The 26,132-nt window shown below is 40.1% G+C and overlaps 3 protein-coding genes across 5 annotated transcripts in view; 2 read left to right on the forward strand and 1 right to left on the reverse strand.

Annotated features, from left to right (window-relative positions):
* Nucleotides 1-3,425: 3,425 nt before the first annotated feature.
* rad21b (RAD21 cohesin complex component b) lies at nt 3,426-14,374 on the forward strand. 3 transcript variants are annotated; one of them, XM_005748669.1, is made up of 15 exons: nt 3,426-3,626; nt 5,817-6,014; nt 6,701-6,830; nt 7,001-7,100; nt 7,335-7,441; nt 7,582-7,791; nt 7,919-8,041; nt 8,192-8,320; nt 9,130-9,353; nt 9,448-9,604; nt 10,064-10,209; nt 10,291-10,492; nt 10,629-10,711; nt 12,190-12,428; nt 14,017-14,374. In XM_005748669.1, exons 2-14 carry the CDS (start codon nt 5,871-5,873, stop codon nt 12,379-12,381), a joined length of 1,947 nt encoding a protein of 648 aa, XP_005748726.1. In that variant the 5' UTR covers nt 3,426-3,626; nt 5,817-5,870; the 3' UTR covers nt 12,382-12,428; nt 14,017-14,374. The 3 variants fall into 3 exon arrangements, with proteins under 3 accessions (XP_005748726.1, XP_005748728.1, XP_005748727.1); XM_005748671.1 differs by having other exon boundaries at nt 10,291-10,491; nt 10,631-10,711; nt 12,190-14,374; XM_005748670.2 differs by lacking the exon at nt 3,426-3,626 and adding an exon at nt 3,663-3,907 and having other exon boundaries at nt 12,190-14,374.
* An 82-nt stretch (nt 14,375-14,456) lies between these two features.
* Nucleotides 14,457-15,937, reverse strand: utp23 (UTP23 small subunit processome component). The gene is made up of 3 exons (XM_005748668.2): nt 15,590-15,937; nt 15,298-15,472; nt 14,457-14,891 (listed from the first exon to the last, which is right to left on the reverse strand). Exons 1-3 carry the CDS (start codon nt 15,775-15,777, stop codon nt 14,490-14,492), a joined length of 765 nt encoding a protein of 254 aa, XP_005748725.1. The 5' UTR covers nt 15,778-15,937; the 3' UTR covers nt 14,457-14,489.
* An 820-nt stretch (nt 15,938-16,757) lies between these two features.
* Nucleotides 16,758-26,132, forward strand: part of rnf5 (ring finger protein 5) — an 11,559-nt gene continuing 2,184 nt past the window's right edge. Inside the window, exons 1-5 of the mRNA XM_005748672.2 lie at nt 16,758-17,134; nt 24,029-24,047; nt 24,753-24,865; nt 24,941-24,998; nt 25,093-25,204. Of these exons, the coding sequence (XP_005748729.1) occupies nt 16,926-17,134; nt 24,029-24,047; nt 24,753-24,865; nt 24,941-24,998; nt 25,093-25,204 (511 nt within the window). The 5' untranslated portion in view covers nt 16,758-16,925. The remainder of the gene's footprint in view (nt 17,135-24,028; nt 24,048-24,752; nt 24,866-24,940; nt 24,999-25,092; nt 25,205-26,132) is intronic.

A 26,132-nucleotide genomic window follows, 5' to 3' on the forward strand; every position in this document is an offset into this window, starting at 1 on the left:
GCCAACAAAAGCCGATAGTCAAGAAAAGCAATTTAATTCAGCCTAGCAGCAAGCAGATTATAAACCAAGCTTTAGCTTTGAATATCCCGGATGAGCCCCCAATTGTTACAACCGTGCCTCGGGAGATGAAAACATAAAACACAACACAAACAAAACTTTTATATTTATTAAAAAAGTTAGATTAAAAGAAACAATGTGAGAGAATTTCCGCTGACTGTATCTTGTATATTAATTCAAAATAAAGATACAAGAGTTCCTCGTTCTGAACCAGGTGGCTCCACAGGATTAGTAAGTCCACATATGAAAAAATGTTTGATTACCATTTAAAAAATAGATTATTTATTATTTACTTATTGTTTATTGTTACAAAAAACTAAATCATTCATAGGGAAATAAGGTTATTTTTATGGGAAGAAAGCAGTTGGGGCAGGATTTACGGCCTGGAAGGCCCAGGGGAGCACATGTCAGCCAATTGTTCCTTAAGACTGGATGGGCTGCTTCCAGTAGTTTGGAGTAAGAATGCAACACTGAAGTTGCTGAGAGACCTGACTTGGGTTGAGATCTGCCAATAAAACCTTTGGTTAAAAGAATAAGTCCACACCTTTCTTCTTAAAAGACTGGACTATTACACACTTCCTGTGCAAGCTACAAAACACCAAAAATTTAATTTTTTTGTGTGTGTGTAAAAATGTGCTAAGTAAGTATTTCAAGATGATGCTCTCAGTCAAGTTTCCCTTTGTACTTTCTTTTCATCGTATATTTGTATTGATATATTCTGTTTTAAAGGGCTAACCAGCACTACTAGTTATGTATCATTCCTGGTGCATAATCAAATAAAATAAAATAAAAATTAAAAAATACAAATACATTATGTTGTGCAACGTTTAACTACAGCATACTTTTTACTATCCACATGCAGTACATTGGCTTTTATTGCCAATCATGTTTCCTTTTAATCCATGGGATAAAACTTTTATTTGTGGAGTAATTAATATAAACAGATATCAAGAAAATAAAGAGGTGGACTATTAAATATCATTTCATTCATCAGTTAACAAAGAGGTAAAGCAGACATTGTCTAGTACAAGTGCAAAGACTAGGATTACATTTTTTTGTGAGCATTATTTATCATGATCAGCCATGCTAGGCAAATTCTTTTCCCCACTGATCTTGTGAGTATTCTAATTTCAGATTTATCTTGAAGCACAAATTCCCCCACCATGGATTCAAAACACAAAAACGCCTTTATTTCGACTTGACTAGGCAGAACATTAAATTTTAAGGATATCCATCAAAAATAGATAAATCGTTGTAATGAACTGAAAAACTTAAGTCATCCTGTGCAGACTGTTTAACTGTGATTTCACAGATGGAAAATAAGTATGATTTAAGTGTCATTTAAACACTAAGATATCTAGACAATTTTCCATAAAATTTAAATCTGAATTTTTCAGACAGCTCAAAGGAGTTGGATTTGGACCATTTCTTTTAAAAGATATGGCATTATTATTACTGAAATTATTAAAGCAAACACACTGCTTTATTGTTTCTTCATTAGCTGTATTCTGCACAGTCAGGTGATCTTTTCTGCTTCTGAAAAACTGCAACATTTACAAGTAAAAATCTGCCTTAATCTTTCAGCTACTGCCTCCTGCTGGTACCTTCAGCTATTTGCAGAAAGTCACATGACAAACTTGAAAGAAAAAAGGACACACACAGAAGCTAAATCCCTGTATTTGTAAACTGATCTTAAACTAACTCTGATTCATGTGCCTGACCCGAGACAACATGTGACTAACTCATTTTCCCTTTCCCTGATATGTGTGATCAAGCATGCTGCAGCAGCCCGAGGGAGTGCAGAGCTCACATCTGCTGTCAGCTGAGCTGTCCAAGTGTCACAAGAGCAAAATTACTGCAGCCCTAACGGGACCACTGTATGAGTGTGGAGCAAAGCAGCTCTTAATGTAACAAAGTGCTTTAAAACACAGTGAAAGAAAGAAATCAGACTCTTTTTCAACATGTTGTCAGTGTCATTCTGTCTGTAAACATGATAGCTCAGAAAGTTTTGAATGAATTCTAATAAAACATTGTAGGGTTTTATTAGTGGGATCATGTTAACAATTAGTTAAAATTAGGCAGGTAAAATTCACTGAGGACTTCAAGGCCAACTTAACGATTTATTGGTCAAAAATTGACAAAACATCTTATGAATGAGAAAATATTATTCTTACAAGTGTGATGTGCATAATTATTAACATATAGAGCATAGCTTATGAAGATTTAACATACAATGTCACATTTGAACTTTAACCTCGCCTTCAAGATCAATAAATTGCACTGATGGTTGATAATAATGATGATAATAGTTGATAATAATGCTACATAGACCAATTTAAAATGATAATGAAATGTTCACATGGGATGCTTTTCAAGTATGTTACAGTTACAGATATGTATATATGAAAACAAAAGGAGTACTTTTCTATGGCGTGGTGTGCTGGGGGAGCAGCACAGCAAAGAAGGACTCATCCAGGCTGGAGAAACTAATCAGGAAGGCGGGCTCTGTGGTCGGCATGAAGCTGGACACTCTGGTGACAGGGGCAGAGAAGAGGACCTTAAAGAAACTGATGGACATTATGAACAATGCCGGGCATCCTCTGCACACGGTCGTAAACAATCAGAGGAGCCTATTCAGCGACAGGCTGCTGCTCCCAAAGTCAAAAACCAACAGACTTAAAAACTCCTTTGTCCCACACGCCATCAAACTGTTTAACTCCTCACTGGAGGGGAGAGGGAGGAGAAACAGGGGGACAAGGGAGGGCGGGAACAACTGAGCTGTAGGTGCTTTTCTACACTGTGCAATATTTGCAATATTTGTTTTTTGTTTTGTCTTTATTTCTTATATTCGACTGTGCAATAATCACTGTGCAATATACTCACTCAAATGTGCAATCCTATTCATCCATATTGTATATTCTGTATCTATATATGTGTATATGTGTATATGTGGTGTATTTATGCTTATATCCTTACTCTCATTCCCCTTAATGTATCTGTAACATGCAACTTCTTTCGGTGCTTTGCTACTGGAAACTGAATTTCCCGGAGGAACCCACCCGAGGGATTAATAAAGTTTCATCTAATCTCTAATCTAAAATAAATAAATCACTTGTTATTTTAAAAAGAACAGAGAAAACAAAAATGATTAAACACAAAACCCAATACTATTTCCTTAAAAGTAAATATGGAGAGTGAGCTTCTTATTAATGATGGAAATGTCTTAGTAAAGACAGAAAAAGGTTAATGTTCTTGTGTTGTTATTGACGAAAAAGAATCATTACAAGTTTGATGATGCTTTATAAACATTATATAGGATGTAAAGGATCTGAATGCGGCACATAGATAACGGAGCATCTCCCTCCCTCCCTCTCTTTGCCCTCATCAGCACCACCGTCTGCATCCTGCTGAGCTCTCAGAGCGTCCTGCCTCTCCGACGGGGACGGGACGCCATCTTGTTTGTTTTAGTGGAAGAGGAGGCGGAGGGGTACCGGGGAAAAAAATAACCCCCAACCAACGGCAGCGACGGCACGGCCGGCAAAAACAGAAACGCGCCAGACGGCTAACCGGTGAGTATTTTATGTCTAGCGTAAGCAGAAGATTAGATTTGTGTGGATAATTTAAAAAATAAAATAAATAAATAAATAAAAGAGAGAAAACGGGGCTAGCGTCGCGGTGCTTTTGAAAGACAGCTGCTAATACTAGCTTATCTGCAGCATCACCTGTTGGGATGCAGGGAGCGTCAAAGATGTAACGGACATTTAAACATTTAAAACGGACATTTAAAACGGTCAAATAAAACCTGCCCGGTCTTCTTCCGTCTGCGGTTACAGGGTCGCTGTGTTTCCCGGTAATAACAATATAACATCTGCATTTGGGCCAGCACTTTGATTGGAGTCATCCTGCAGGTGCTGCATGTTGTTTCTATTATTAAATCATTACATCCTTCAGTATCATGACTGTCCTGGCTAACGGTGTAGCTGCAGGTCATTTCTACAGTATCCACGGTAAAGTGCGGGTATACACCTAACAGGCTATATAATTAGCCATAAATAAAAGGGGCCAATTAGGATAAATAACACTACTGCTCCTTTGTTAAAATGTTGCGTTTACTGTAAAATTATCTGCGATGACGCATTGCCCAGACATAAAGTGACAAAGTGATTTCTGATATTTGTCCAAAAATATTTTCTTGTATTTAAACTGTTGTAAATGAGCTGTCAGCCTATAATGTGTCCCAATTTTGGCCTACTTTGTAAAATGAAATTGACATCCTTTATATTACAGATCCTTAATAATTATAGAGTCCTAATTGCTCGAGTGGCTATCACTGTTTTGTTTGTTTGTTTATTATTACAAATTAGTAATTAATATAAAAGACATTAAATAAAAGTTTACAGTTTTCCCTCAGCACTGACAAATATTTTTGCTAGTTGAGTTGATCCAAATGAGGGATTTTGCTAAAATAATTCACTAAATTCATGGAAATGATTTGATAAATATCTTATCAAATTTTAAACATGTAAAATAAGGTTCTACTGTTGTTTGTGTCCAAGTATTACCTATTACTTAAAATATACACACACATAAGTAAAATATTTAGGAGAAACCAGTGTTAAAGTTTGAATATTATTGTTTATATTATTATACAATATTAAATTATTGCACAGATCAGTGCATTTCTTTAATTTGACTGTACTGTAAAGTCTTATGTTGAAAGTTTACTCTCTCACCCAGCTCCTTAGTGGAGTCCAAGGAGCAGCCCTCAACAAAGCCAGGGCTCCTCACAAGTTTTTTTTTAGTCTTTTTTCTCTGAGTTCCTCCATCCCCAGCAGACCACAGCATAGAAGATTAAAGAGCTACCACAGTGTCCCAGAAGGTCCTTAACAGCATCCTGAACACAACAAAGGGCCTCAGACGATTTTAGCCTTTCTTATACAGGACATCTATATTATGTGACCAATCCACTTTGCTATTAAGATTAACATGCAAGTATTTGTAAGCTGACACAGTCTTAATCTCCAGGCCTTGAATGTTTACTGGTGTAAACTGTATCACCTTGCAGAGGAAGTCAGTCACCATTGTCTTGTTGGAGTTTATTCAAAAACAGTTTTTTTTGCACACCATTCAGTGAAATTGGTAATAACCTCCCTGTATTCCAAGTTGTCCCCTTCTGATATATACCCAACAACAACAACTGTCCATGTTGTATCTGAAGTCCAGTTTGTAAAGGATTAAAAGGAACAGGGAAAGTACTCTACATTGTGGAGCCCCAGTGTTGTATACCACTACATTAGACACACTGTCACAAAGTTGAAAGCAGTGTGGTTTTTTTGTGAGATAGTCTCTGATCTATGCAGTCAGGTGGCAGCAGGCTATCGGGTTCAGGCTTTTTCCCCTGAACTAATATTAGCAAAACTTAACTAACAGAAGAAAAACTGTCTGGCTGATGGATGTAAATGAGAGCGATAAAATGAGCAGCTCATTCTCTGCCTTCTCTGGATTTTATGCATGCAGGTTAGATGATATGCCTCTGCAGTCTGTATCTGCACTCTGTGTGACACTGGGACTGCTCCAATCACAGGCGGTGGTTTCAAAAAGTCTCAGTTAATCAGTTTGCACCTTGTTATATGCTTATCAAGATAACCCAATCAGTTATTTTCTTTTCAACATCCCCACATAGTTTACCCCTTCATAGTGGTGATGTCAGTCATGTGCACTGTACTGTTTCTCTCTTTGTCTTTTTTCTTTCTCTCTAGGCCTGACGCATCCCCCACTTCCCCTTTCCCTTGTGGTGAGAAGGCATCGAGACGATGTTTTACGCACACTTTGTCCTCAGCAAACGTGGGCCGCTGGCTAAAATCTGGCTGGCGGCCCACTGGGACAAGAAGCTGACCAAGGCACATGTTTTTGAGTGCAATTTGGAGAGCAGCGTGGAGAGCATCATCTCACCCAAGGTTATTTCTCAGGCTACCACAGCTAACTCCAACAGACTTTGATTACTGTACACTAGGGATTTTCCATTTTTTAACACAGTTTCCACTAAACTTTGTTGCAGTGACATGCAATTAATTTCTATATATAGTATTTGATATTACTATTTGGCACTGGGGCACCTATCAATTAACCTTACAGTAGCTGCTCTGCCATTGAAAACCATGCCATGAAGCTCCTGGCACACAGTTTTTGTGTTTTTTTTCTAACCGCTCCCATGTGATAAAGTGATTACCCCATTACTGCATGTAAATAGAACCTGTAACACTCTTTATTAGTTCCATAAATTGGTTATCGGTCTCCTTGATTGCTAATAGTTGGTATTAGCCCTGAAAAAGCCACATTGGTCAATCCCTGCTGTAAAATGTGGCTGTTTCTTATTAGGTTTCAGTGTCTACCTTCATGTAGTCATCCTATAATTACATTGTAGGCCCTTATCGGTTTTTTTTGGGGTTTTTTATATATTATTCTGGTTTAATTTTCTCTCAGGATTTCTTTATAGTACAGACTTGTTAATTTCATTTATATAGAACTCATCGGTTGTGAGACAGACTGCTTTTTTGATTCCCACATGTGGAAGAAGTGACACAGTTTATGTAGAAGACAGAAGCTACTGTATTACTAAATGTATGTCTTTGTTTTTTTACAGGTAAAAATGGCTTTACGGACTTCAGGGCATCTGCTGCTGGGGGTGGTGCGAATCTACCACAGGAAGGCCAAATACCTGCTGGCAGACTGTAATGAGGCCTTCATCAAGATCAAGATGGCATTTAGACCAGGTTGGGAACAGCAGATAAATCAAAACTAGGCTTTCCAAAAACCATATTAAATACATACTCATACAGCAGCAGTTAGGGCCCTGAAAGAGCCTCTGTTACTTTAGATGCACATGCTAACTACGCATGTGTCACATACACTAAAGCTGCTTCTCTACCTCGTGTTGTTTCAGGTGTGGTGGATCTTCCAGAGGAGAACAGAGAAGCAGCGTACAACGCTATCACTCTGCCCGAGGAGTTTCATGATTTTGACCAGCCACTGCCAGACTTAGAGTGAGTCCTACAGTCTTCCTGAGAGAGCACAATGCAGAATAAGACTACAAAGAACAAAGTTGTTGTACAAAATAAACTGTGCAGATCACAGCCATTAAATAAAAATGGTGTCGCGTAAGGTAGCGTAAACTTGTTGTCTGTATTGTACACGGCCCACATGCTTAGCCACCCCCTCAGAGTCCCAAAATATATTAACAACAGCATTTAAATGACAGTGTGTTGTGTTTTGCACAGTGACATTGATGTAGCTCAGCAGTTCAACTTGAACCAGAGCAGAGTGGAGGAGATCACCATGAGAGAGGAGGTGGGCAACCTCAACCTGCTGCAGGACAATGATTTCGGTACTTTGTTTTTTGGGGTTTTTTTTATCTTTATGTAGGATTTGATCAATTAAACACCAATGTAAAACCACATTTCAGTATTTTAGTGACACTTTGTTTCAAGGCTGATTCCTTGACTTCCTCACTGTTTTTTCATGCAGCCGACTTTGGGATGGATGACCGGGAAATGATGCGAGAGGAGAGCGCGTTTGAGGTAGACATTATGGGAGCATCAGCTTCGAACTTGCTACTGGAGGCTGAGGGTGGTGCTAACCAGATGGCCGATAAGTCCAACCATTTGGAATATGATGACCAGTACAAGGATGACTTTGGAGACAACCCCATGGAGAGCAATGAGGGAGGAATGCTGGGTAAGAGCTAACACTAAATTTAAAAACAGATTATTTTATTTACTCAATGACATCTGTAGATGACGCTGTTTTCGTCTGGCTAGTGGATGAAAAAGTGTACTTTTTCTTTTCTTGTATTTCTGTGTAGTGGACAAGCTGCTGAGTAACGAGGATGGAGGCGGCATCTTTGACGACCCTCCTGCCATCACAGAGAGTGTGATGATGCCTCAGGACCATGGAGACGATGACGATGACTTTGATGCTCTCTCAGGTCAGTTTCACAAATTCCTCAGGGCTAAAATAGAATATTTTTTAGTCTTTAGCTAGAGTGTGGTATGTTACGGAGAGTTAAAATTACAATGTAGTTGTGTCATTATCATGAAATGCAGATCTAATATGATGTGTATGTGTGTGGTGTTAGCGGGAGCCCCAGATAGTCCGGACTCAGGCCCAACAGAGCCCCTACCAGCTATGACTGACCAGGCAGAGCAAACTACTCTGGTCCACAACGAGGAAGAAACCTTCGCCCTGGAGCCCATCGACATCACAGGTAATCCAGCTAATTTTGTTTTTGTTTTGTTTCTAATTACTCAGCAGCTCTCTCGCTCTCTGTAACAGAAAAAATAACTAATGAAGATGGAACGTAAGAAAGATGACAGCCGTGCTAATGAGCATGATTCTGTTGTGCTGTGATCTAGAAAATGAGCGGTTATACATGTCAGAGTCAGCCGGCATTTAACCAGTTGACCGGAGCAAAGCGTAACCACATTCCAGTTATTCACACTCAGCAGACTAATCTGTCATGACGTGTGTGATGTTAGGCACGGTGCAAAGTGCCTCACATGTCAGCAACATTAAAAATGTGATTTGATTTCAAATGGTTCATGTTGTTTTGGACAGTATCTTAAATTTTGCTTCTGACAAATAGCCTTCATATTATAATAATTAAAAAGAGTAAAGCTAACACTCAAACGAATGAAAACCAAACTGAAATACACTTATCTATTTTGGAAACTAACTTAAAACTGATTTTAAAACAAAAACTCAAATGCTCTGAAATGCACCAGATCAGCAAGATAATAAAACTCCTGTTTCTACAATGAAATGGTAAATGGACCGGTTGTTATATAGCACCTTTCTCTATCTGAGCACTTTGCACAACTTGCCTCATTCACATTCACACACATTCATAGCTCCAATGGATGCATCTGTGAGCAGTTAGTTAGTATCTTGCACAAGGGTATTTGGCATGCAGACTGGAGCAGCTAGGGATCGAACCACCAACCTTCCAATTAGCAGATGACTTGCTCTACCTGAGGTTAAGCACTAAAAATGAGCCCTTGTCTTCCTGATCTACAGTGAAGGAGACCAAGGCAAAGCGTAAGAGGAAGCTGATTGTAGACAGCGTGAAGGAGTTGGATAGTAAAACTATTCGTGCACAGCTTTCTGATTACTCCGACATTGTCACAACCCTGGATCTGGCTCCGCCCACAAAGAAACTGATGATGTGGAAGGAGACGGGAGGAGTTGAGAAGCTTTTCTCCCTTCCAGCTCAACCTCTATGGAACGCCAGACTGCTCAAGGTAACGGATGTCATTCAGGGACATTTGTGCACAGTGTTTTAGTGGTCACGGCCACACACATTACAAACACTGACTCTATGTTTACCCTCACTAGATGTTTACAAGATGCCTGACACCATTAGTCCCAGATGAACTGAGGAAGAGGAGGAAAGGTGGAGAAGCCGACAGTCTGGATGAGTTTCTCAAAGATCTGGAGAACCCAGAAGTGCCAAGAGAGGAAACAACAGGCCACCAACAGAGAGACATCATGGGTAAGAAACAGACTCCATATAAAAGATAGAATAGCTTCAAAAGTCTGAAAAATGAAGTAAACATAAAGTGCCTCAAACTGAAATTAATTTAGTAAATTATGGTCTCTATTTGCAGTTTTATTTAAATATTATTTCTCACATACATACATTGCAAAGTGTTTTAAGAAAACAAATGTAAAATAAGACAGGCGGTAAAGACTAATGTGAAATGCAAGCGTTTAATAACAAAATTTATACAAATGCATGAACAAGACATCTAGAACAAAGATAAGAGCTCTATAGAAATAAGCTAAACTGAAACATGTTCCACAGTAAGATCTGCCCCATCATTCATCACATCTTATATTTGGACTATGTTACATTCATCTTTTACATACAGTCTGTGAAAATATTTTCCCACTGGTTTTCCCACCAGTGTTCATTTGAGGTAGCACAAAATATGTTCTTGATTTTTTCCAGACCAGACCATCATGGAAGAGGCCAGCGTGCTGCAGACTTCAGCTGTAGAGGGGAGCAGGACAACCCTGGATGAGTCAGTCATGCCACCTCCATCCTCCCAACGAGGCCTGAAACGCAAGGCCCAGGACACAGAGCCAGCCCTCCCTGTGAGTACATGTTTTTCAGAGTTTGTCACATTGTGCTTTCTCTGTCTCTCTGATGTGTCCTCTGACCCCTCCTCACTCCAGATGGGGGCCTTGGACCAACAGCAGCAGCAGCAACAGCAACAGCAGGGGTCCAGACCATCTAATGCACCCCAACAGCTCGAGGCATCCACTGTGGAGGTACCCCCGGAGGAAACAATCACCACCAACATCAGCCAGCTGATAGAACTGGACCTGCTCACCGACAAGGACAAGAAGAAGAATGATGATGACTCTGATGAAGAGGTGAGATAAAGATTCCCAAACCTTGCGTCTTCACTTTTCGCACACCTTTTTCATTTATTCAGAGTAAATAAGCAAACTCATGTTTATGTAGTTTATTTATCTATAAGTTGGTATAAGGATTTATGTGTATTTATGTCAGGAGGAGGCGCAGGGAGGAGACCAGGACCAGGAGGAGAGGAGGTGGAATAAAAGAACCCAGCAAATGCTTCATGGTCTCCAGGTATGTATGTGATCTCATCTTACCAGATAAGAAAACAGCAGAGTGATAAGTTGTTGGTACAACTTATAGAAATATCTGAACTCAGATCCACACACTGAGACACCCTGGATGTTTCTGCATGCTTTAAGAAGGGAGACTGACATCTCGTTGTATGAAGAAACAACTTATGTGCTTTTATTTTACCTTTTTTTCCCCAAAATATACTCATGTGCAGTAGAAAACCATATGAATCCTCTCTGAAGTGGAATTGTTTCTAGTCTAATGGTGTCAAGTTTGTTTTTTGTTTTTTTAGATTTAAAATTAAGATGTAAAACATGACACAGTCCAACTAAACTCACAAGGAGTTAACATGAAACATCTTAAAGTGCATAACATAAAATAAAAATTTATTTCACAGATTCAGTTATATTATTATGTCAAAAGACCACCAATACAAGTTTTTATGACTTATTTTGTTTAAATCAGCCACAGCTGTGATTTTACAGATGACTTAGAGAATTTAGGATTGTGGCCATTGACACAATCAGGATGCTATCCTGTTGGATTTTTGAAATCTACATTGTGAAACTTTAACTTTAGGGTTTTTTCCCCATATTTGGATGAGAGGATGCTGGTTAATTGGTTTGGTTATAAATACAGACACACTAATACAATAATAAAGTTTTTCATACAGAACTGAAGTACAAATTTGCCAGAGGGCCTGTGCCAGACTGCAAGCCATCATCTATTAAAAACCTCGCAGTAGCCTCATACACACACACACACACACACACAAACACACTCTGGGGTTTTGCAAACCTTTTTTTTCCCATTCTAACAATGTGCGACAGATAATCAATGCTTAAGTCAATACTTACAATAAAAAGGGTCAAATTTTTAATTCATATTTAGTAAATGGCCTGCATTTGTATAGCGCTTTTCTAGTCCCTAAGGACCCCAAAGCGCTTCACACTACATTCAGTCATTCACCCATTCACACACACATTCACACACTGGCGATGGCAAGCTACATTGTAGCCACAGCTGCCCTGGGGCGCACTGTTGCTGTTTTACAAGGCTGCTAAAGTGCTGATTAGGTTTACTTTTTGGAAACTTTGCTGACAATACATGTATACTTATACTAAGTGTATTTGGAATATATTTGAAGATTTGAGTAATATGTAGTGAGCGCAAGTGTGTAAGGTCAGGCCTGTGAGTCTGACCTCAGGCAGAGCTCAGTTGAGATTTTGGGTTATTATCTTATATTATAACACTTTTAGGTAATAGCCCGACAGTTTCGCTTGCGGATGGCATTTTTTTATGCCAGAGGCAAGCTCCATACTCGATATATTTGCAGATTTCCACAGCATCAGGTAATATTAACACTACCGACTGGCATTGTATAAGTAGATGTACCTTAGCTTAAAATCCATTTCCATATCAAAGTATGCAAAATGACAGGCTTCCTCTTGCTCACACTCTTTGTCACTGCATCACAGAGGGTGATGGCTAAAACCGGTGCCCAGTCGGTCAGCCTGCTGGATCTGTGCAGGAACAACAACAGGAAGCAGGCAGCTGCCAAGTTCTACAGCTTTCTGGTCTTGAAGAAGCAGCAGGCAGTGGAGCTTGTTCAGGAGGAGCCTTACAGTGATATCATCGCTACGCCGGGTCCTCGCTTCCACATCGTCTAAAAAAACCCATTCCTTTTAATCTTTTAAAAAAAAAAAACTGCTCGGAGGTCAGTACTTTTAGTCAGCAGCACTATCTGTTAGTTTAACACAAGTCTTATTTAAGTATGCTGAGATTGTTTTGTTTGTGAAATGGTTTCATTTTTGCATCATTTAGATGTGAAGCAGTGGTGGTTCAGTGGAAGTGGGTCTGACTAACGTAGTTGGAACTCAAACAATGAACATATTTATTATTTACTCACTTTATATCCCAATCACTGTAAAGGATCACCTGCATCTCATTGTTTGCTGCCGTCTCACCAAAGTGAAGGAGTCCAGTGTAATGATTTGTTTACAGTCAGTCAAACATGTTACTTCCATTTTTCTCACTACTGCAGGTGAAGGTTTACTTCTGAAGTCTCTCACCATCATATTAGGAAGAAGGAGCATGCACTGTTTCCAAGAGTACATTTAAACAGTTATTATAGTAGTTCTCTACAGACTCAACCAGCAGCTAATCATTATACAGCTGTAGAGTAGCACTTTAAGTATTACAGACTCTAAGTTGTTGTTGCTGTTGCTGTCAGTAAAAAAAAAAAAAAATAGACATGACCCAAATCCACACAACATACTAATTTCTAAGCAGGATTCGAGGATTGTGCAAACTTAAAAATAGTGATGGCTATCAGCCTCCTGACACAAATCCTCTGGAAGGATTTGTGTCAGGAGGGTCATGACGGAAACATTAAAAGTGAGCATAATTTATGCACCGTTAATTTATGGCTGCTCTCTTACTCAAGGTGTGTTCTTACCGGCATTGGGAAAGACAGTAAAAGTGACAAAACAGTGATTAAACTTCATTGTTTATTGTCAAAGGTCTATTTAAACAATTTAAATTGTGTTAATTTTCAGTAAATTTCACCAAAATTCTAACTTCTTTTTAGTAAAGAAATCTGTGGCATCAATTTGAAAATCTTATATCGCCCTTTTCTCATGTTCACGCTGTCTGAGGCCCGCCTGCCTGACCAGGGGATAACAAAACCCCATCAACCTTCAGGTTAAGGGGTAAAAATCACCTTTTTTTTTCCAGCGCATCGTGATTATGCACACTTTTCCTGATTCAGATTTTAAATTCTGATAAAACAGGCCTGGGAACACCTTTAACAACTCCTGCTGCTTCCTCTCTAAACTTGTAAGGAATTAAGTTTTCTCCATCATTGCCTGTTAGTATAAAATATGAAATATTGAGACTTTTCATCACGTTGTCTTGGACCTTGTTACTATGTGCTGTGGATTTGGGACACAGTTTAATAAAACCTAGCTTCGGGACCTCAGCCTATAGATAAAAACATGAGTGGTCTGCTATACTTGCATGCTATCCTGAAATATTTGAATCGAGTCCAATTTGTGTGAAATTTCTTTTCATTGCCATGTTACTTTTTTTCAAATCCTTAAAATAACTTGAGGTCAGATTCACTTTACTCAGTGTCCTTATTGTATATGGATACAGTGATGCACTGTCTTGTTTATTAAGACAATTAAGTAGTTGTGCTCTGTGTCACTTTTGATAGTATTAATTTATTGTTGTATTGCTGTATAGCAGCTAAAGAGAATGAATTGTTTTTTCATTTAAAAGCAGATTTCATTATTAATCTCTAGAATGGCTGGATGACAGGATCAGATGGAAACTGGATGGACTTTTGTTGCTGCAAGTCATCGTGGTATGAGAAAATACTGCAGCTTAAATTTAATCTGCACGAAATATCAACAGTGGAAACAAGTTAGTGTGTCCAGAGACAGCTAAATGCATTGTTTTTGATATCCCCTTCCATCTAAAAAAAAAGAAAAAGGGTAAACTGTTTAATGTCTGAGTGCATCTTATATTTTAAACTATGTGCCTGTAACGAAACCTGCTTTTTTGATTTTGTATAAAAGAAATCATAAAGATGTTGTCTGAGAATAGTTTCATTCCCTTACCTGTAAGGTTTTTCAAAATAAAACAAATACCATTACAAAATGGCATTTTTAAAATATTATGTAATAAACGTTTTTTTTCCTCTGCAGTCATATCAAAAAGTAAACCTATAAATCAGGTGAATGGAGAAGGTTGAAGTCTCTGTCTTCCTGCTGTTTTATGTATTAGCAGCTGCTGGTGCAGCTGTGCCATCTCCTGCCTCCACTTTTCGTTTCTTGTATCGGCTTCTCTTCCTCTTCCCCTCCTGCTCTGTCTTCTTCAGCGGAGGTGTCGGGACTCCTTTCTTCTTTTTCTTCAGGCAGCTCAGCGGGTTGGGGTTGGACTGTTTCCTCTTCCTCTTCTTCCCACGCCTTTCTCCGTCCTTCTGGCCAATTCCCTGCTCCTCCTTCAGGGTTCGGATACTCTGTTGCTGGGCCGGGCTGATCAGCTCTCCCAGCTGGACGGCCTGGACGTGGTTGAGGGACGCCTGGCTTGGCTTGTCCAGCACAATGGTGTTGAGGATGATGTAAAGCAGAGGAACTCCTGGAATTTTCTTCAGCCCCGTGGTGACTGTGTGGTCCTGAAGACACAATGAGACCAAGGAGATATTTGTAACTTATCTGTCATCTGCTCCACTGAGCAGTTATAATCCCAAATCAGACAAGAATGAAAACAAGTTTTCAGCAGCCCATCTCCAAGGTTCCCAGATGTTTACAGGCTGTTGTCAAAAGAACAGGGCATAATACACACAAAACATGTCCCTGTAACAATTTTTGAGACTTGTTGCTGCCATCAAATTCGAAATAAGCCAATATGTTTTCACAAAAGAGTAAAAGGAATCAATTTAAGCATTTTCTACGTTTTCTATGTTCAACTCTGGGTAGAAAATGCAAATCGCTCCATTATGTTTTTTTGGGAATCGAGTTTATCGGAGCACCCAAAGCTGGCTTTCAAAAATATTTTCCCACTTTCATCTCATTATTTACCTGTGTGGCAACGAAGTAGTGGTGCGAGTTGGTCTCTTCCAGCATGGACAGCAGACACTCTGATGCTGAGACCGGCTCCTTGAAATGCGGACACTTCCTGACCTGAAACCTCTGCAGGATGATCTTGGCCCCGTACAGCTGTTTTCCAAGCGTCTCGAGCTCCTTCAGCGCACAGCTGAACGTGAACACGTGGACATATTATTAAAAGGTGTATGATGACGGTGTTGTGCCAAAAAGTGACCGGGGGTAGTGGGTGGGGAGGAGGGGGGTGCTCAGAGGTGAATACACTCACCTGGTGGTGCACAACTGCACCTCTCCCATTAGGTATTTGGGCATCTGCTCTTTGATCTGAATCTTGTTCTTCAAGGCCGCTTGACAGAAAGTTCCATCGATGAGGATTTGGAAGGGTTCCCTGAAGCCGAAGTTGTATTTGTAGAAACTGATCGTCTTCTTGGCTTGTTTCTGCCGCTTAATCTTCATGGCGGCGGGCCAGTGATGAAAGAGCGCGTATTAAAACACAAACAACCGTCAGTGACGCGCGTTAACCGTGAAAATACTGTTAACGTTAGAATTATCAAACACAGCATGTGCGCTGTACACAACACGCTTACGGTCGGTTCCCCTCAACTGTCCGACTGGAAACAACATGTAGGACTAAAGTTCCCGCTTTCTTTCTTTCTTTCTTTCTTTCTTTCTTTCTTTCTTTCTTTCTTGTATGTTGTTAGTGTAAAACATTTGCTTTAAATTATAGAAGACCTCCAGCCTGTCGCTATTAATTATTTTTCTTTGAGCAGCAAATATTCTTCCTATTTTCATGAAGTTCATTAAACAGTAAAAGTGAATAAATAATGTTTTTGTTGTTGTGGCGTTAGAGTTTACATTTTTTATGCTGTGCAACAGTCTCGAGTCACTACTCATATCTTTATATTTTACTTCTATGGAGCCAGACTTTCTTGTGATTTTTAAAGTGGTGTAAGCAGCTGTTTATTTTTTTATTTTTTTATTTCAGTCCTTACCTGACTATTTTCAGAGGAACGTTTTCTGTGAGTTAAGCCACTTAACACTGAGCTATGAATCATTCAAGGATAAAAAAAAAGGATGAACCAGTGTTGTGTCTACATATAACGTTGCTATTCACAGCCCAACAAAGTTTATTACAATTTCCTTAGCCGAGTCTATGAAAAATGCCAAAAATAAGAGTTTGACGGAAATAAAATGGCATTTTTGCCAGAATGTTGTGTTTCCCAAAGAGCTATTAAGCGATTCTTTTTGTTTGTTTTTGTCATGTTTCAATAAATCGCTTCTATTTTCCTATTTTCCTACCACAAACGAAATGAGGATTGGCTAGAGACGAAGGTGTACGTGTCAGTAATTCTTCTTCTTCTTCTTCTTCTTCTTATTATTATTATTATTATTATTGTTATTATGGTGGCGGTGGTGTTTAAATTAGGCCCACCCCACGCGTCCTGTTTCTCCCGGAAACGGAAGTCGTCTCTCGGGCAGAGACAGCAGCCTCGGCTCGGTCGGTGACAGCAGCAACCGTTACCGCTGACAGCTAACGTTAGCTCGGGTTTGGCCGCTGCGGGTTGGCTCGCTTCGTTTCTTTCTTCGTTTGGAAAATAAACACTATGGCGGCCGCGGATCACCGGTTCTCGAGTGACGGCGGGCCGGCCAGCAGAGGAGGGTTCCCGGCCGGGGAGAGCAGCAACGACCGCGACGGTTCGGGTGGCGGCAGCGGGGAGAGCGAACGGGAGCGGGATCGAGCCACCTTCGAGTGCAACATTTGCTTGGACACTGCCAGGGACGCCGTCATCAGTCTGTGCGGACACCTGTTCTGGTACGTGCTGGTTTCATTTGTTTCGCAAACACGGACTTAGTGTGGTTTGTTTAGCCGCCTGTTAGGCCTCCTTTTGGGTTGTTTCTAACGGCGGAATCACGCCCCTCGACGCTCCGGTAATCAGTCGGTTGTGAACGGGATAAGAGACTATTAGATAACTCTGTGAAGGGTGTTTGTCTTCAGTATGTAGCTGAACTTTATTTAACCCGTGAACTAAGCCGCCTTTTTAATGCCTTAAAGAGTGATCTCATGTCCTTTAAGGGAATAAAGTTTCTGGAATCAGCAGATGTACACCACCACAGTGGATTTCAAATTAATCAGTCTGGGATTGAAGCGCAGACTCTCAGCTGATGAGCAGTTTCATAGCTGGATTATTATCAGTTCTCAGTGTTTCATGTCTGATTTAACAGACCAAGATAAGTGCGTACTGTGAAACCACACGAGTCGTTAAAAGTCTGTGATGCAAGTTTTTGGTCAGACCACCCAGCCCTAGTCAGAGGTCACAGCTGCAGTTGGCGCCTGGTTTGATCGGTGACACATCAACTTCTGTGTTCCACCTCCCTGCTGATCATGGGCAGCTTTTCAGATCAGGTTCACAATATGCTGAATGCACATAATGGGCAGTGAAAACGCCTTGTAGCTATGGCCTCGCTGAGCCAGAATCCTGAGATTAGAAAACGGCATAGCTGACAAGTTTTATCAAAGACTGAAAGTAAGTGTTGGGTAACAGCTGTAATTCTAGTTTGTTCCATCACCGTTGGCTCTGGCTTTGCACAAGGCTCAACCTTCAGTCCACTCTGTGTTGAATATTTACACACGCTCAGTGATGTGGTGGCTTCATTCATGAGTTGTGACTCTTGGCTGAGGTTAATGTGGGATTAGGGCCAACCCGAAGGTCATCCTAATCGTTTCCAGCAGAACTGTAGCTGATGTCAAAGCGTAGTGGGCACCTGTTTGTAGTTTTAAGTCACAAAGGCTGGATGAGTGTGTTTTGGCAACAGAGACCTGTGTGGGCTCACACAGTGACATGTTTGTGATGTTTGTTTTCTCGGTTTCACAGGTGAGGCGTTTGCTGGGTGGAGAAAAGCTCAGCAGCAAAAATGAAAATAAAAACAGACGTGTTTTAACTGTCCAAGATCCATCATATCATCTCATCCGCAGGAGATAACATGATAGGAGCAACCTGTAATTTAACTTTTTATTTTGTCTTTTATTTGAAATGAAAATTCTGATAGGGTTGCAAAATCTAAGCAGGCAAGAACTAGAGCAGACCAGCTACCACTGGCTTCTCCAGTCTGCAGGTGACTGAACCAGAAACCCTGATAAACCTAAAGGCATAGAATGAAACATTGCATGTGTGGGGAGGAGGGTAAATGTGGCTTGTAGTTTTAAAAAGGCCTTTAAGAGCTCATTTAGACTACAAACCCCAGCTAAGCGTACATACTTGCATACATACATATTGTATAGACTTCAAGCACTTTATCTACGACTCCATGGCCACATGCATGTTTTTTGGACTGTAGGAGGAAGCCGAACCTACCCAAACACAGGAAGAACGTGCAGATTCAACACAGGAAGGCTCCGGCTGCCAGTGGATTCAAACCTAGAACCTCCTTGCTGTGAGGCGACAGTGTTTCGCACAATGATGTGAAATACAAGAACCTTACTAATCATTACACAATTCTGGTGCGGGTTTGTCTATTTTGGTCCTTCCAAAAGGACCAAACTCACTCTTCGCCCGGCTTTGTCAGGCTTAATTTAGTTTGGTTGAACTTTTTTTTGTTTATCAGTAACCTTTTCTGTTAATCAGTAGAAACAACCCTACAGTTAGGGGCACAGTTGCCTTACAGCGTTGTGTTTAGGCTCCCTCGTTACGTGCTGATGTAATTTAGTTGCCGTGTTACTCGTGTCTCCCTCTGCTCTCTGAAGTCCTGATGAAACGGCAATGATGAAACCGTCAGCAAGGATAGAAGAACACCTTTAGATTAAAGTTGCATCAGCGCGGCAAGCCTACATCTAATCTTTTTTAACCACATGAAACTCCCAGCCTTTCACCTGATCAGCCGAGCATTCATTCTGACTGTGTGTGGCCGATTCTCCATCGGTAGACTCCTGCTAGTTTATACATTGTGCAGCTTCCAGATTTATGTGTGAGAGATGTTAATTTCCTTTTAACACTTCAAGGTTAATGAGCGTGTGACATCTTTACAGTCCCAGAGTGAGCGCACACTCGAGCATACTTGTCGTCCACACAGGCTGCAGAGCAAATGAATTTGCTCCTCCAGGATGAGAGCTCATCAAGTTAGAATTAGAAATGTATCAAAAAAATAAATATGCTCATTTATATTATCCAGTAAGCCTCTGAAAAGAATCCCGCGTTTCAGTTGAGATATTTAAAACCTTGAAGAGTTTGACACAAAGGTATGATTATAAAATAGTTACATTTAGGTTTTCCTTAATCTGACTGGAGACATCCTAAACCCTCTTTTGGGAACCACCAACTTTTAATCACTACATAAATCTACACTCATTGGTTACTTTTAGGAGTTGGACCCCCTTTTTGCCTTCAGATCTGTCTTAATTCTTCGTGGCATATATCGAACAATGTGCTGCTCCATATTGATATGATAGCATCACACAGTTCCTGCTCATATTATGATGCGAGTCTCCTGTTCCATCACATCTCAAAGGTGCTCTGAGATCTGATGACTGCGGAGTCCATTTGAGTGCAGTGAGCTAATTGTCATGTTCAAGAAATCAGTTTAAGATGATCTGAGGTTTGTGACATGGTGTGTTAAACTGCTGGAAGCAGCCATCAGAAAATGGTGCACTGTAGTCATAAATGGTTGGACATGGTCAGTAACTATACTCAGGTAGACAGGGGTGTTTAAATGATGCTCAGTTGATACCAAGCGTACCAATAAAATATCCTCCACTCCATCAAACCACCAGGAGCTTAAACTGTTGATGCAAAGCAGGATGGATCCTTGCTTTCATGCTACACCTAACTCTGACTATCATCCAAATACTGAAATGAACACTCGTTAGACTAAAGGTTTGACCTGCGTGTATTCAGAGATTCTCTTCTGCATCAGGTATTATTTTCACTTCCTCGATCATGTCATGCAACAAGTGGTTCTTAGGATTTTTTTGGTCGCCTGTATCTCGAGATGTTTGCGGACAGTCTTATTCTTTGCGATGAAAACCAGTGCATCATCCATCTCTGGGGGCTGAAATGAGGCTGTTTTTAAATCTGTGTCTTTGTGGTTTGTTGCACATTCCCAGCAGTAAACGTGACTTTGAAATGTTTTCCGGGAATAGGCTAATGTGCTGTAAAGCAGTGCTGGATCTTTTGAAAATAGTTATATATTGTAGATATTGATATTTTACAGTTACTGCTTAGAGAGTGATTGATGATCTTTTATCAACACCAGTGCAATTATTGATTCTGCTTATAGGTCACATTGTTCAGTGTAAACCGTAGGGCTGCTCAATTAATCGAATTTTAATCACGATTACGATCTGGGCTTTCAACGATCATTAAAAATGACTGAGCCGATTATTAGCCCCTCCCTCATTTGTCCGCGACACCTTAAAGGCCGGTCCGTGACAATATTGTCGGGCATAAAGCGGTCCGTGGCGCAAAAAAGGTTGGAGACCGCTGATTAAGAGGACCCGAGGGAAGCTCGGAAAGCTAAGCAGAAGTTATTTGGAGAGGAGAGTGACTGCCGTTGGTTGAAAAGAGAGGTTAAAAAAACTTCAGTGGTGTTGCACACTATTTTATATTATTTTTTAAAGTCATTGTTAACCCTTTAAAGCCGGTCAGAGCAGCACGCTCCGTTTTGTGTAACTATTTTTAAATTCCTGTAGAACCTGAACGTGTAAGCTAGCGCAATAATTTGTTTTGCATATGAAACCGGAGGAGTTGTACTTACATCTTATGCCATCAGCTTGTCCTCGGTCACGGTTTCCTTCCACATATAGCTTTGCAAAAATTGCATAAACAGCACTTGCAGGAACAAAAACATAATATTCCAGAAAGACGCTTTGCCGGTCCGATCAGCTGTTCAGAACATTTCCCACAGTGAAACAGTCGTCAGCGCGAACTATCGCATGTCTGCCATTTCCTGGCCGAAACCGGAAGTGACGTCATTTTCGCGGAACATGTAGTTTTTTACTTGTAGGCCTTAAAAGCCTACACTGGTCATGTTTGACTTTTCTGAATAGTTTCTGGGATGCTTAGAACTCAAATTGCACTTCTGGAAATAGTTTATTTTGATGCACCTGCTGTTTTCTTTGCAAATTTGCATCATAGGATTGTTTTTTCGTTTTTCCTGCAGTATATAAAAATTGGTGTATCTCCAAAATAAAACTATGAAGACACTCAAAATAAATTTCCTGTTGTCGTAAACTATTTTTTGCAACTTTTTTGTATTTAAAGTTTTGAGGGATAAACCTCTTAAATTTCTCCAAGTAGAAATATATGTAAAAAAAACAAAAACGATTTTCAATTCTTTTGTAGTTTATTGCACTTTTTTGCAATTAATGTAGTTACTATGGACTTAATGCATACATATTATTAAAATATGGGCTATAACAGTTGTATAGCAACTTGAAATGCTCCCACAAATGGCGCTACAACATGTAAAAAAAATAATATAAGCTCTGGCGGACTTGGTTCTATGGTAGGACTTAAAGAGTTAAATAAATATCGTCAAATAATCGAGATCTCAATTTCAGTGAAAATAATCGTGATTATCATTTTTGCCATAATCGAGCAGCCCTAGTAAACAGTGTAGAAATGAAGCATAAAAACAAAAGCTTGCATGCAAATCAGGTGTGCAGTATAATATGGCAGGATTGATAAAAGATGTTGGTTAGGTTGGAGCCTGACAGATATGGAAGCAGTTCTCTATTTGATGTTTCTGCTGTGTTTGATTATTCAGGCTCACTAATGTGATGTGACTCATGTGGATAACATAACTGTCCTATGCTTTCTTTATTGACGCTTATGGTTAACTTAAAAGTGGTTAATGACAAGCATAGATCAGACTCGAACATGTTCTTAACAAGAGAGCAGAAATTTCTGGCTTTATCTGGTGAGGTGTGGACAAGGTTTCGCAAGAGTCTTTACAAAAATAACGCTGCTATGAAAAATCAGAGCCTCAGGATTAGTCAGTTTACTTGCTGTTCAGCCTGACGCAGTTTTCTATTGAGATAAGATGGAAACGTCTTCCAAATTAAGTTAATTTTACATGGAATGAGCCGTACGGATTATTGGATTATTATTAATCTCTGGCTCTTTTCCACAGTGCATTTTTTGTCCTGTCCCGCTCCCCTCAGCCCAGCCTGGTTCTGGTCAGCCTGGTTCTGACAGAGGTTTCTTCCTGTTGAAAGGTTTTTCCTTCCCGCTGTCACAAAGTAGGGTTTTTGTTTTGTTAATTGCTGCATTCTTGTTTTAATGTTATAAAATGACTCAAGTGACGTCACTTGAGTCTGTGGTACCGTAAGGAGGCATATAGTCTGCATTCTGGCTTCATTGCCACTTATTTGATATTAAGCAGCTAGTTTCAGGTTGTCTAAACGTGTGCCCACATGCTTGTGGTTTGTTTGTTTTATTAACTTTGGCTTTGCACTTTGTTCAGCTGTTGGTATCCACGAGAAAGCCATTCTCAGCAGCAATCTGATAGCTGGTATTAAAGCAATGTACACACTGAGACGTGCTGTGAAAGTCTGAGCATGTGTGTAAAGATTTGCAGATTAACACAGGGTTTTGTGTTATGGATTGGCTCTGCTGGTTGTTAGTTTGTTCACATTAAGTTGTGGACTTGGGCTCACCTGATGCGGTGAATGTTACGTAATTGTTATGGTGTCAAAAACAAGCCCTGCCTGTTCCCCTGCATGACTGGGGTTAGAGTAGAAAAGAATTATATAAGTACTACTGCACTAGTTACTTAACGTTATCAGTTTATCTGACAAAGAATCTCTGGCGTGTAGAAAGGATTTACAAACAGAAAACAGTTGAGGCACTTAGAGGAAACTTTAACCACAGAAATTTGTTTTCACCTTTCCAGCACACTTAAGGTACAGTTAAATCTGCTGACTGTGTTTTCTTTATAAATATTGCCAGTGGAAAAATGTTCTGCTCACTTCAAGGAGAAATTTTAAGTTTTATACTTTTTATTCTTGAAATCTTTAAACCAACTAATCTAAGTTTCTTCTGATTGGCTACCGCTGACGAACAGAAGGTTAAAACAGTAGATGAATGGGGTTAGAGGAATGCGAGTGCTGTTCCAGCAGGGCAAGCAAGGAAAGCACTGCTTGCACAGTGAAGTGAAACTGATCTCCCTCTTTTCATTTCAAACAGCATCTCCCATTGCTGTTTTGGGTTTTTTTGATATCCAATGAGACAGAATGTCAGTGGTGCAGATCATATATAAAAGATGGATGCATAAGCCAAAAGTTACTGTATTTGCACATCCACCTCTGTCAGCAGCCACCAAATAGTTTTTTGTACCAGGCTGTAAATATGTTTTTTCTTATTCAAGGTTGGTCATTTTGTGTGGATGACACAAAGTGACAAAAACAGTTTCTGTTGTTTGCCTTGAAATAGCTATAAGCTGTTAATATGAAGAAATATTCAGCACTTGAGAACTGTTTGTCTTGAAAATACCTCAGTGTTGGGGCGTCTCCCCAAACCTGCATCCTGGCCTCCCACAATGCAGCAGCAGGTTGGCCTGGCCCGCAGTCTTGAAAACAGATGAAGCCAATTAATGCAAACAATAGGGAGCATTTTAATCAGCCACCTTTGAGAAGCAGGTTTGTCTGTTATTTTAACTGAAAGATGCTGTTGTGAGAATGTAAATTAATCTTTTCTTTTCTCGCTCTTTACAGCTGGCCCTGTCTTCATCAGGTGAGTGTTTCATACTTCCTGTAGTGTTTTTACAGGGTTTTTAGAGACTTGATTAAGCAGTTCAAGGTCATTTAATTTCAATATTGAAAATTGTGATATTTGTTTTTAAAGTGTACCTGATTCACAGCTCAAAATTATGATTATTTATATTATACTGGAACTTGACGAGGCTCCTCAGCTTTCTTAAATAAGCTGATTTCCATTTAAGTAAACTTTTTTTTGATTGGCTGCCCCCCACAAGGTTCAGACAGCAGGTGGGTGGGGCTTTTTGTGCTGAAGCAGTCTGTAAAGGCTCCTAGCATTTAGCTCAGGATTATTATTGGCTTCATTTTAAGGGGGTCAAACTAACAGCACAGCGAGGAAGACCTCAGTGAAGGTCCACAGTCCTGAGAGGAGGCCTGTAATCAGCACAATCAGTTCAGGGTGATGATGTAAGCTCAGTGTGGAAGCTGCACCTGTCGGTTGATTTAATGCAGCTTAAAGATGCTAATGTACTTAATGCCTCCTCTTACTGCCACTTCCTTCACCGCTCACCACTGTAAACATGTTGTGCTTCACATCTCTTGCTGTAAATAAAGTTTTAGAAAATGCAGCGGGTAGCGTCACTTAGGTTCCACTCTTGAATCGGCAAATAAAGATCGGTTTGTGTGACGTGTATTGCAATCATTTTGACATCCTTCTCCTTGCTCTGCTCCTCCTCATCAGTGGTTGGAGACGCGGCCCAGCCGACAGCAGTGTCCCGTGTGCAAGGCAGGCATCAGCAGAGAGAAAGTAATCCCGCTGTACGGCAGAGGGAGCTCCAGCCAGGAGGACCCCAGGTGAGCAGAGTCTTCGGTGTGTGTGTGTGTCTTTTTTGGTTGTTAGCTTCTTTCTGACTGTTTCTGCTGTTTCAGGTTGAAAACTCCACCCCGGCCTCAGGGGCAGAGAACAGAGCCTGAGAGCAGAGGCGGGGTGAGTTGGTTTATATTTTCACACTGGTTTTTAAATAAAAAGCTGAGTTTAGCTTATATTAAAGCTTCTTTGCCGGGTTTCTCTCTTCGCTCAGATGTTCCGCGGTTTCGGGGACACCGGCTTCCACATGTCTTTCGGCATCGGAGCGTTCCCCTTCGGCTTCTTCACGACAGTCTTCAACGCCAACGACCCCTTCCACAGAGCAGGTAAACAAAGGAAATAAAGTCTTCTGCTATTACAGCTGAACCCCAGAAAATATCAGCCTTGAGATATAAATAAAAATAATATAAAGTTTTGTTGTTAACAGATATTAATTATTGTGCTTTTGTATTCATTCAAACTGAGTGTATAACAAGGCTCTCTGTGTGCCTGTAGGAGCCTGTGTGTTTAGTAAAAGTCCAGCTCAAAAGAATTTTAGCAAATCCAAAAATGATGTTTGGATTTTCTTCCTTGGATTTACACATGCATGCGTATGATAGTTGTAGGACATGCAAGCATTAGCAAATCTGTAGTCAGGCCTGAATAAATTGACTCATCAGTGTGAATAATTACAAGACTGCGAGTCTGAAGCCCTCAGGTTATCAGTGTGCTAAATGATTGGTTTTAAGCAGCATTAATCCCCTAAGCCACGATTAAAACCCTAAAAGTTTCTTCCTTGTTATTTCTCCACGTTTCACTGCTGGACCTGTTTAATTGGTCTTTAATTTTCCATCTTAGATTTAGTATAGTTTCATTTTAAAGCACATGTTTTCTCTGTCACTCATCTCCAGATACTTGTAATAGATTCTATTGTAAATTTAAATTGACCAGCATTATAGTGAAAACTGTTTCCCATCAGTCTCTCTTTGCTGGGGGTCAGCACAGTCTCTCTTGTGCTGATGTATGGAAGGTCGTTTCTACCACAGGAGCAAAAAGAATACAAATGAACACTTTTTCTTTTTTCAGAAGTTGGAGTTAGAAAGCTATACATTTATTTATTTTTAGTGGCAAAATCTTCCACTAAGGAGTTTGTACCATCAATGTGAAATTTGCTGTGTGAGCATGCAGTAACACTGCCCTCTAGAGGTCAAAATGTTCCAGTGCACATTGCGTTTTATCAATGGGAAAACTGCATCAGTGTACTACACCCCCCCC

Source organism: Pundamilia nyererei, unplaced genomic scaffold (genome assembly GCF_000239375.1).
Source record: "Pundamilia nyererei isolate P.nyererei 1_Seehausen unplaced genomic scaffold, PunNye1.0 scaffold00226, whole genome shotgun sequence".
Lineage (NCBI taxonomy): Eukaryota > Metazoa > Chordata > Actinopteri > Cichliformes > Cichlidae > Pundamilia > Pundamilia nyererei.

Bases quoted from the DNA above. Each gene is read 5' to 3' on its own strand.
- rad21b (XM_005748669.1), top strand. From the start codon at position 5,871: ATGTTTTACGCACACTTTGTCCTCAGCAAACGTGGGCCGCTGGCTAAA. The intron at 6,015-6,700 runs GTTATTTCTCAG...GTTTTTTTACAG, and splicing joins AGAGCATCATCTCACCCAAG to GTAAAAATGGCTTTACGGAC. The intron at 10,210-10,290 runs GTGAGTACATGT...TCCTCACTCCAG, and splicing joins ACACAGAGCCAGCCCTCCCT to ATGGGGGCCTTGGACCAACA.
- utp23 (XM_005748668.2), bottom strand. From the start codon at position 15,777: ATGAAGATTAAGCGGCAGAAACAAGCCAAGAAGACGATCAGTTTCTAC. The intron at 15,473-15,589 runs GTGAGTGTATTC...GTTCACGTTCAG, and splicing joins GTGCAGTTGTGCACCACCAG to CTGTGCGCTGAAGGAGCTCG. The intron at 14,892-15,297 runs GTAAATAATGAG...TTGTGTCTTCAG, and splicing joins ACTACTTCGTTGCCACACAG to GACCACACAGTCACCACGGG.